Raw genomic sequence first — 10,173 nt, forward strand, 5'->3', positions numbered from 1 at the left:
ATATGGTGCCACAGCGGGATCAGGCTGTCTCGGCGTTTAGATATAGGATTTTTGATTTTTGTTGTTTTATTTGGTGTTTTTAATTGTTTTTGGTTTCGTTTAGTAGTCTCCCTATTAGTCATCGGGGCGGTCTGTGCGTTCTCGAAGATTTTCGCATTTCGAACACGTCGCAAGAATACCGACAATACCCCCTCTAGCACCTCAACGAGAGGGCTGCACACATTAGAGGTGGCGTAAATCGGTTTCTCGCGACGTGTTACCCCTATATCTGATAGAAAATTGACGAGTTTTGATGAAAGATTTCTGCTTAAAAGTTGGTGTGTGTGAGGAGGGGTACGTTGTTCGTTGACGTATATATAGATACGGGTATCGCCTCAGCCTAATTCACCAGCTCGCCACCTCGAGTTGACTTTTTCCCTCACATACTGACCATTATTTTGCCTGGTATATATCACCATCATGGTTCACTTCCGCACAGACATTGGGGGGACGGCTGAGGTGCCGACTCCAAACAATGAGAACTATGCAAAGGAGCTCGAAACCGACGTGCTAATCGTAGGTGCTGGCTTTGGCGGTATTTACTTGATGCACAAGCTTCGCCAGCAAGGATTCAAGTGCAAGATCATGGAGGCCGGTAGCGACATTGGTGGTATCTGGCATTGGAATTGTTACCCAGGGGCCCGCGTCGACTCGCAGGTGCCCATCTATGAGTACAGCATGCCAGAGGTCTGGAAGGTAAGCATAGACTCGGGGGCTCTTACTCGCAGTAGATTGACAGACTCCAGGACTGGACTTGGTCGTGCAGATACCCCGGTACTGAAGAACTTCAAAAGTACTTTGAGCATGTTGAGAGGAAACTGGAAATTAAGAAGGACTGTGCGTTCAACACACGAGTCATCAGCGCTCAATACGATAAGCCATCGTCAAGATGGATTGTAAAGACAGAAGATGGCCGAACGGCGCGCTGCAAGTACTTCCTGCTGGCTCTTGGCTTTGCAGCGAAGCGACACTTCCCAGACTGGCCGGGTATGGACAAATTTCAAGGCGAGATTCATCACTCCAGTTTTTGGCCAGCTTCTGGGGTCGATGTAAAAGGCAAGCGTGTTGCCGTGATTGGCACGGGATCCACTGGAATTCAGATTGCCCAAGAGACTTCCAAGGAGGCTGCCAGTATAACGCAATTCGTTCGAACGCCGAATCTTTGTCTGCCTATGCGACAGAAGCCTTTGACAAAGGAGGAGCAAGAGAAGAGGAAGCAAAGTGAATACGAGGAAGTCTTTAAGAAGCGACTAACAACCTTTGCTGGTTTTCAGTACGACTTTGCCGAGAAGAACACCTTTGATGACTCACCAGAGGAGCGTGAGGCGTTCTACGAGAAGATGTGGGAGAATGGCGGCTTCGAGTTCTGGTTGGTAAGTAGTTGATGTGGACCGCAGATGATGGAGAGCTGACTTGATTTCTCAGGCCACCTACAAAGATCTCCTGTTCGACAGCAAGGCCAACCGTGAGGCATACAACTTCTGGGCGAAGAAAACACGTGCGCGGATAACAGATCCTGAGAAGCGCGAGATCCTGGCCCCGCTGGAGCCGCCGCATGCATTCGGTACCAAGCGCCCAAGTCTAGAACAAGACTACTATGAGATGCTCGACAGACCTGAAAACAAGGTCGTTGACGTCAGCAAGAACCCCATCAAGGATGTCAATGAGAAAGGCATTGTATTGGCTGATGGCACTGTCCACGAGTTCGATGTCATCGCGCTTGCAACTGGCTTTGACTCAGTCACAGGAGGCATCAAAAACATGGGTTTGAAGGATGTTGACGGAGTTGAGCTCGCGGAAAAATGGAAGAACGGCACCTACACGTATCTGGGTATGGCTCTGGGTGGCTTCCCGTAAGTGCTTTCTTCTCCTTCTTTGGAATATCGTACAGTGGCTGATTGGCTGTTAAGCAACTGCTTCTTCCTCTACGGTGCCCACGGCCCGACAGCCTACTCCAATGGGCCAACATGCGTCGAGGTACAGGGAGACTGGATTGTCGACGCCATTATCAGACTCAGGGATGAGGGCATAACTTACTGCGACCCCACGCACGAAGCCGAGCAAGAATGGCGGAACAAGGTTACCGAACTAAGTGACAAGACTCTGCTCCCACAGACCAACTCCTGGTACATGGGTGCAAACGTGCCCGGCAAGGTCCGGGAGCAGCTAAGCTTTCCAGGTGGATTTCCTCTGTATAGAGAGATAACACGGAAGGTGCTGGATAATGGGTTTGAGGGGTTTATCACGGCGTAGGATACTGCCGTGGACCTGACCGGATGATGATTCCGTTATGTAGTAAATTTTACTTTCGTCTCTTTGATTAAAGTACTCGTGTCTCTGTGTGTTTGACGTGCAAAAGGTCAACGCCATGAGAAGCGTAAGCAAGGCTGTATTAGTGCAAACGCACAAACATAAGAACAGGAAATATACGTACTGCTTCTAGAGACTAGCAAGGTTAACAGCCGAGAATAAGTCTAGCAGGTAGCGGTCTGCGTGATAATCGTGTCCGTTCCAGACTGCAGTCTTAGTAAGCTCAGCTGCGATATTCTCCACGACTGTGACGTAGTATGGATAGCCCTAGCACTACCACCACAACAATATGCAGCAGCGACAGTACTCGGGCTATTGTGTAGTAGTTGGTAGCTGGGGATGCCCAAATCAGGTGCCAGTGCCTCGGTAAATACTGAATATGTGCAAGGGTCGGTGTCGCGTGGGATTTACGCCGACGCGACGTCACGACTGGCGGCGACTCTGCATGTGTTCAACCCTGGCGCCCATCGTTGCCTCATGGAAGCCTCACGCGCCGCATCTGCACCACGCCCCGTACCATGAGGACAGCGCTCCTTTGGGGACGCCTGTGTACCCGCCCGGGCCTGTCAAGACTCGCGGCTCGCGCATCAACCCGCCCGTTTGCAAACGCCTCTTCTGCCCGCCGCCGATTTGCTCCTCCGAAGCTCAACAGCAGCACATTACTATGGTCGGGCGCGGCGACCGGCGCGGCGGGCGGCACGCTGCTGAGTTCGCTCACATTTGTAGAGGTGGCCAATAGCACGGCCAGTAATGGCGACCAGACGCACGAAGAGGCAATGCTCGAGGCGTCGAGAAAGGAGCTGGACGAGCAAGTCCCGCCGGCGCTGCAAAACTCTGTCAAGTACCGACGAGGCATCTACTTTTTTCTCGACGACTATATAATCGAGCCGCTGGCCACCGGCCTCCGCTTCCTGCACTTGCTCGTCATCTTTGTTCCCGTCATCGTCACCATACCCGCAGTATGGATTGGCTCGCGCCAACCTGATAGAGACAATGAACGAAGCGGGACCCTGTGGTGGTATGGCTTCTTGGTAGGATCCATGGAGAGGGCTGGGGCTGCCTTCATCAAGGTATGCTTCCATATGTCAAGTGGCCATCTCATGTAGTATCAAGACTAACTCAACCCAGCTTGGACAATGGGCTGCTTCACGAACAGATGTTTTCCCGACCGAAATGTGTCTAGTCATGTCAACACTGCACTCCAACGCGCCTGCACACTCGCTGGAAACAACAAAACGCACAATCGAGGCCGCCTTTGACGGAAAACGCTTTGACGACATCTTTGAGGAGTTCGACGAGCAGCCGCTGGGCGTGGGCGCTATTGCCCAGGTGTACAAGGCGAAGCTGAAGCCTCACCTTGCGACACTGAAGAACAATGTCCTTGATCACGAGGAGCATCCCAACCTGGCGCGTAGGATCAAGAAGAATGTCAATGTGACACTGAAGAGCTCACCATCAAGAATACCCTCAAGCCATGTCGCTATCAAAGTTCTGCACCCGAAAATCGAGAAGATAGTGCGGAGGGACCTGCGAATCATGGGCTTTTTTGCCGCCATCATCAACGCCATACCTACCATGGAGTGGTTCTCGTTTCCAGATGAAGTGGAACAATTCGGCGAAATGATGAAGCTTCAACTGGACCTGCGTATTGAAGCCGCAAACCTGACGCTTTTCCGAAAGAACTTCAAGGATCGCACAACAGCTTGGTTTCCCTACCCCTATACGGACTACACTACGCGAAATGTACTCATTGAGGAATTTGCCCAGGGTATTCCCCTAGAGGACTTTCTGCAGAACGGAGGCGGAGTTTTCCAAAGGGATATCGCCAATGAAGGACTGGATGCGTTCCTCACCATGGTCCTGATCGACAACTTTATCCACGCCGACCTGCATCCAGGAAATATAATGGTCCGGTTCTACAAATCTGAGCAACTCGACGTACCCATCTTGACCAGGAAGGAAGACCGAAGATCAGGTCCTGGAGAGTCTCTCGATGTCACTGAAGAGGTGCTGGAGCGTCTGAGGCCACATAAGAAGAACCCTCAGCAATGGCAAGCAAAACTGCAGGAACTCGACAACGAAGGCTACCGACCTCAGCTTATCTTTATCGACACGGGCTTAGTGACGGAACTAAATGCAAAGAATCGCACCAATTTCCTTGATCTCTTCAAGGCTGTTGCCGAGTTTGATGGCTATAAAGCAGGCCACTTGATGGTCGAGCGATGCAGACAACCGCAGGCAGTCATCGACCGGGAGGTGTTCGCTTTGCGCATGCAGCATTTGGTATTGGGAGTCAAGAGCCGTACTTTTGCTCTCGGCAACATCAAGATTGGCGATATTCTTAACGAGGTTCTATCCATGGTCCGGACACACCATGTTCGCCTCGAGGGCGACTTTGTGAACGTTGTTCTCAGCATACTTTTGTTGGAAGGTATTGGCAGGAGCTTGAATCCAGATCTGGACCTCTTTGCAGGGTAAGTACTGACGATAGCACCTCTGGACCGCATACTGACTGGCAACAGTGCACTCCCGATACTGCGGCAATTAGGCACGCAAAGCGGCTCTTCCATGATCCGTGGCGGTGATTTCTCTATGCTCAAGGTCTGGGTTGGCCTCGAAGCGCGCAGCTTCCTGCAAGCTTCAATTGATACGGTAGGCTTTTTGGTACTTTGATTGCAGGACACTGCTAACTAGTGCACAGGTGGAACGATGCGTCAAGTCTGACCAACTCGCGCCGAATATTTAAGAACACACTCGGCATATTTTTTCTGCCGCTCACTAATATCAATAAATCACCTCTCTATGCCATCAATGTCTGAGCCCGGTGATTGCGGTTCATTGGGGCTCGTATGGCGTGAATTGTTCTGTTGAAGCCTTTTGCATGAGTGATCGATCCACGCTCGAGAGCCCTGACCTCTCACGGATAAGCCTACGGGTCTCTGAAGAAACCCGCCTTATTTTGTCGCTTGAACTCCATCATGTTGCCTTTCACATGCGTTTGTGCTCACAGAATATAGCGTGCTGGAGTATCCGCCGTTGCGAAGAATACGCGCGACTAGGGGTCTCATGATGTGACGTAATGCTCGAGCTTACCCTGTAGCTCTCGTAGCTCCGCAGGACAACAAACCCCTCTTCTTGCAACACCCACTACCTTGCAAATCAGCGCATGATCAAACAGAATCCATTAACATCTAAGAACATACATACCGACTCTTTCCAAGCCCCTCCTCCGCTACAATGGCATCCGGGGCAGCCGGAGTATTCTCTGCGGCTGAGAACCTCTTCGGGGGCGCCGTAGCCCTCATGAAGGGCATAAAACATCCAACTTTACCGATTAAAGCAGATCTCACGCGCATCTCTTCCGTTCCGCTCGCACGATCGAACCACACCGTCTCGGTAGTCAAGGGCCGAGCCTACATCTTTGGTGGAGAAGCTGAAGCCGGCAAGCTTGCGGACAATGAGATGCACGTTGTGATCCTACCCTCAAGCGGCGTGCTTGATGCCGACTACACCAAGTACTCTGCGCGCGCAGCAAATGGCCTGGATGACGTACCTGTTTCCAGAAAAGGACACACGGCAACTGTGATTGACGACCATATATACATATTTGGCGGAGAAGGCGAAGGCGTAGCAGATGAAAAGGGGAGGATTTGGGTGTTCAACACGGTTTCAAACACTTGGTCGTACCTTGACCCGCCAGAGGGCACTCTCTATCCTAGCCAGCGATCGGGCCACGCTTCGGCGAGCTCAGATCTCCCAGGCCCAAAGGTCACGACGTATGTTGAAAAGGCACCGCAAGCTCCCGCAGACCCTGCATCGCACGTACCAGAGCCGCCAGAGTCGAACTCATATGGTACAATCTTCATTGTCGGCGGCCGTGATACAGCGAGCAGCCAGCTGCTGAATGACTCGCTTGCTTTTGATGTCAAGACGCGGACGTGGTCCAATATACCATCACCATCAGGCCATCCCCGAGAAGGCGCGAGCCTGGCACTTGTCGGTGGTCGCCTGTATCGCTTTGGTGGAAAAGGCGTCGAGACCTTTACCTCCGGCGCCACGGAATCTGTGGACGTTTCCCATGTCTGGACACATGCAGAACGCGGAACTAAGCCAGTAGCGACGGGCTGGAGCTGGGAAGAAGTGAAGCAATCGGACAAGGATGGTAGCGCCGTTGTGGCCCCGCGGGCGCGTTCAAACGCTGGACTCGTAGGAGTCACCACTGGCCAAGGACGACAGTACCTATTGGCTATTGGTGGGTTGACGGAAAACGAAGAATTCATCGATGATATATGGTCCTTGCAGCTTCCGCCTGAACGATCATCAGCCGCTGCTGCAAAGGACAGTATTCGCGCACACCTCAAGAAGGACACGCACGAGTCACAATGGGCCGAGGTAATTTATCGGTACGTTGACACAAAGGGAGAGGAGGAGAAGGAGATACCAGGAGAGCCGAAGAAGGGACTAGGTGCACGCGGCTACTTTGGTGTTTCCAAGGGCACCGAGGTTGATGGGGCGACGTGTGTGGTGTGGGGTGGTGTTGATGCGAATGGCAAAGTGCTCGAAGACGGGTGGATGATCACCGTGGACAGGTGAACGCCCATGCAGCCCAATCAAGACTGTAGGTAGAGAATGAGGGAATATGTCTCGGTGACGGATGACTTTGCAACGTGCCCAACATGCGGTATCGATCTGGCAGGTGATGCAGTTCTGTGCCCGTTGCCGTTGGCCATTCTTGGTCCTAGCGCCGTGCTATAGGTTTTTGTCCAGGGGTTAACGACACATGCATGCACTTGATCATCGGGTTTCTTTCTCATCTCATACGTTTTGCAGCATGCCCACGTGCATGGCTTACATCACAGTCGGTTACGCTTGGGTCGCATAAATTCCACAGAGATGAGCGTCAACTAAGCAGGCCGCGGGCAGGCCTAAGAACCCTACACGTCTTATATAGCCCTTCGGGCTGAAAAAGGACGTTAAACTAGAATAATAATAATAATAATAAGCAGGCCGCGGGCAATCATGGCACTATCTCAAATCCTGCAACAATGAAGCGACGGGCGAGAACACAGCCACCAAACTCTGAGCCAAAGCCCCAAACCGCTTAAACTCATGCCACACCTTGCGCCACGTTTCATAACATCCAGCACACCGACAAATAGACGAGCTCTTGGTATATCATCCGCAGATGCTCTGACGTGGAATTGGCCGGTGGACATGCAACTGGAACCTCAGCGCAACCCAATCAAGAAAGTTACAGCCGCAACATCCACTTCTCGCTCTCTCAATGAAGCTACGACGCGCCTCCAACAGGTAAGGACAGCTGGTTCTAATTCAGGGATGCGCCGTGTTAACAAGCACAAGCATTGATCAATTGGCTAGAAGCAGCGCGCGTTCGGTAAAAACGACAAGGGCCCGTACAGTAGAGCGTAAACAGGCTAATACATATGGCTGAGAGACCCTCTGCCATTATGCGCCCCTATTCTAGGCGTCTTGGAGGATGGGGAATATGTATATTGATGGCTCAGTATGGCACCGTCCATGGAGCGCGGGTCGACTACAGAAGTTACGCTGCTCCTGACAGACGTGAAGAGCAGCAACGACTGCAACAAGCAGATTACGCCAGAATTGCAAGTGCAAAGGACTCAGAAGAGCTATCTTTCATGGGTTATGGTCGGTTGATGCATCTGCAACGACAATGTATCCGGCTAACTTTTCATGCATAGATGGGTTTCTGACCCTAGTGAATGGGTCACCATTCAATTGGACACTGGCTGGCCAACATTCTTACCAGATGGATACATGGAGTTGGCCTAGTGTGAGTGCAGGTATGAAAAATTCCCCGTTTGCGCTCCACCGACACTGATGCACAGAACAGGAGCGGCTGCAAAAGTCCATGTTGAATTTGGTGGAAGAGGACACACTCAAGATGATGCCGGAGAAGCATACTACAGTATCGACGGAACCTCGAACAAATTCACGGTGTTGGCGCGAAAGCAATCCGACTTTCAGCTTACCATATCACTAGACGGCATGTCGACGGAGCAAAGCCCAGAGAAATCAGACATTCAGCTTGGATTCCGACACGATGCAGCAGTGAATTGGATTCTGTCTAGCGATGAAGCCGGGAACTTCTGGTCCAACAGTGCATCATACGCGGGCTGGATGCAGCAGAGTATGGGATCGCTGGCAAACCGAACACTCAGACACATCTGCATGCCTGGCAGCCATGATGCAGGCATGACTACTTTTCAAATAGGCACCGTCGGCGCAAATTTTCCAAACACACAAACGCAGTACCTCAATTTCTACCAGCAGCTCCTAGCCGGGTCGCGCTACTTTGACCTGCGGCCTGTGATTTCCCGAGGCAAGTGGGTAGCCGGTCACTACAGCAAGGTGGGCAATATCTGGGTGGGCGGTAACGGCGAGGACCTCAGTACCATTATCCAACAAGTCAACGACTTTACGGCAAAGTACAAGGAACTCGTCATCATCAACATCAGCCACTCAATTGACACGGACAAGGACTACAAGGACCTTAGCCAAGCCCAGTGGAACGACCTCTTCACCACACTGACAAAACTCAACTACCGCTTCACCATCAACAACCCCAGCACCACGGATCTCTCACGGTACAAGCTCGCCGACTTCATCACTGACCGAGCCTCTATCCTGCTCATCGTCGAGCTGCCTCGAGACATCACGCTTGGCGCATTCGCAAACCAGGGCATCTACACCAGCGCAAACTTTCCCACGTACAACGCGTACAGCAAAACCAACAACCTAGCGACCATGCAGCAAGACCAGCTTGCCAAACTGCGCGCTCAACGCAAAATCGTCGGGAATGCGGGCGCGCGAAAAGGCGTGTTTCACGTTTTTTCGTGGACGCTGACGCAGGACGTGAATGATGTGCTGAATTATGATAGGGCAATCATGTACGTCTCTCTTTCTCTCTCTCTCTCTCTCTCCCCTATTCTTCTCCTTCTCCTTTCTCCTTCCTTCCAATCAATCAATCCAAAAAAAAACTTACCCAACTACCCAGGAACATGGCCACCGACGCCTTTGACGCGCTCATTAGCAACGCTTGGCCTGCCTTTACGCCGCAGAGCTTCCCCAACGTGCTGTATGTAGATAGTCTGGGCGTGCGCGACAAGAGCGTCGCTTTCCCCTTTCTCGAACCCAAAAAGAACTTGCCGGTTAATGTTGATATTGCGGCTTTTGCGGTCGCGGTGAATAATGCGGTTGCGGGTAGGAATGCGTATGTGTTGGGTATGTGAGTGAGTGAGTGAGTGAGTGAGTGAGTGAGTGAGTGAGTGAGTGGAAAAGAGGGGTGTTTGCGGGGGTGTGAGGTAGCCGGGTATTCGTCGTGCATTCTCACGGGGGGTTTTTTTTCATTCCTTCTGAGTTTGGTAATGACATGGGATTTGTCTCTAGGGGGTTAGTGTCCTTGTGTTTTTTTCTTTTGTGGCTTTGGTCGCTGGATTGGCTGGGCTGGAACGCAGGGTAATGTACACATGCATTGTCATCGTCATCGTCATGAACATCCTCATTATCCATGTACAGACGCTTCTTTCTTGTTTTTTTTTTCTGGTTCTTGTCGGCATTTCACTTTACGACGTAAACATTTCCTTGTTTTTCTTTTCTCCAAAACGAGAGGCATTCCATGATTGTACTACAGCGAAGACATCAAAGAATGATTTAGAGAGAGAGAGAGAGAAAAAGTGGCCAAGTAGAACGAGATTTTGTTTTAAATGCTGTTCGATCGCAGCGTACGGAGGTGCCTCACAAAAGTTTTGTCCTGCCAAGAATAATTTAGCCGAAATCTGG

General features: G+C 51.4%; 4 protein-coding genes across 4 annotated transcripts; all 4 read left to right on the plus strand.

Annotated features, from left to right (window-relative positions):
• The first annotated feature begins 313 nt into the window (after positions 1-313).
• On the plus strand, positions 314-2,358 carry SETTUDRAFT_165218 (uncharacterized protein). Its single transcript, XM_008031635.1, has 4 exons — positions 314-735; positions 786-1,412; positions 1,465-1,892; positions 1,950-2,358. The coding sequence occupies exons 1-4, from the start codon at positions 460-462 to the stop codon at positions 2,290-2,292; spliced, it is 1,674 nt and encodes a 557-aa protein (XP_008029826.1). The 5' UTR covers positions 314-459; the 3' UTR covers positions 2,293-2,358.
• Positions 2,359-2,856: 498 nt separating this feature from the next.
• Positions 2,857-5,312, plus strand: SETTUDRAFT_141103 (uncharacterized protein). Its single transcript, XM_008031636.1, has 4 exons — positions 2,857-3,419; positions 3,478-4,823; positions 4,872-5,001; positions 5,051-5,312. The coding sequence occupies exons 1-4, from the start codon at positions 2,868-2,870 to the stop codon at positions 5,093-5,095; spliced, it is 2,073 nt and encodes a 690-aa protein (XP_008029827.1). The 5' UTR covers positions 2,857-2,867; the 3' UTR covers positions 5,096-5,312.
• A 205-nt stretch (positions 5,313-5,517) lies between these two features.
• Positions 5,518-6,994, plus strand: SETTUDRAFT_165220 (uncharacterized protein). Its single transcript, XM_008031637.1, has one exon. The coding sequence runs from the start codon at positions 5,587-5,589 to the stop codon at positions 6,940-6,942; it is 1,356 nt and encodes a 451-aa protein (XP_008029828.1). The 5' UTR covers positions 5,518-5,586; the 3' UTR covers positions 6,943-6,994.
• Positions 6,995-8,044: 1,050 nt separating this feature from the next.
• On the plus strand, positions 8,045-9,623 carry SETTUDRAFT_96404 (uncharacterized protein; the record flags this gene model as incomplete). Its single annotated transcript, XM_008031638.1, has 3 exons — positions 8,045-8,174; positions 8,225-9,281; positions 9,389-9,623. 3 exons carry the CDS (start codon positions 8,045-8,047, stop codon positions 9,621-9,623), a joined length of 1,422 nt encoding a protein of 473 aa, XP_008029829.1.
• Positions 9,624-10,173: the final 550 nt, after the last annotated feature.

This window comes from Exserohilum turcica (assembly GCF_000359705.1).
Source record: "Exserohilum turcica Et28A unplaced genomic scaffold SETTUscaffold_6, whole genome shotgun sequence".
Taxonomy (NCBI): Eukaryota; Fungi; Ascomycota; class Dothideomycetes; order Pleosporales; family Pleosporaceae; genus Exserohilum; species Exserohilum turcicum.

Excerpts from the sequence above, each read along its gene's own strand:
- SETTUDRAFT_165218 (XM_008031635.1), top strand. The coding sequence starts at position 460 with ATGGTTCACTTCCGCACAGACATTGGGGGGACGGCTGAGGTGCCGACT. Across the intron at positions 736-785 it reads GCATGCCAGAGGTCTGGAAG|GACTGGACTTGGTCGTGCAG; the intron begins GTAAGCATAGAC and ends GACAGACTCCAG. Across the intron at positions 1,413-1,464 it reads GCGGCTTCGAGTTCTGGTTG|GCCACCTACAAAGATCTCCT; the intron begins GTAAGTAGTTGA and ends TTGATTTCTCAG.
- SETTUDRAFT_141103 (XM_008031636.1), top strand. The coding sequence starts at position 2,868 with ATGAGGACAGCGCTCCTTTGGGGACGCCTGTGTACCCGCCCGGGCCTG. Across the intron at positions 3,420-3,477 it reads CTGGGGCTGCCTTCATCAAG|CTTGGACAATGGGCTGCTTC; the intron begins GTATGCTTCCAT and ends AACTCAACCCAG. Across the intron at positions 4,824-4,871 it reads GATCTGGACCTCTTTGCAGG|TGCACTCCCGATACTGCGGC; the intron begins GTAAGTACTGAC and ends GACTGGCAACAG.
- SETTUDRAFT_165220 (XM_008031637.1), top strand. The coding sequence starts at position 5,587 with ATGGCATCCGGGGCAGCCGGAGTATTCTCTGCGGCTGAGAACCTCTTC.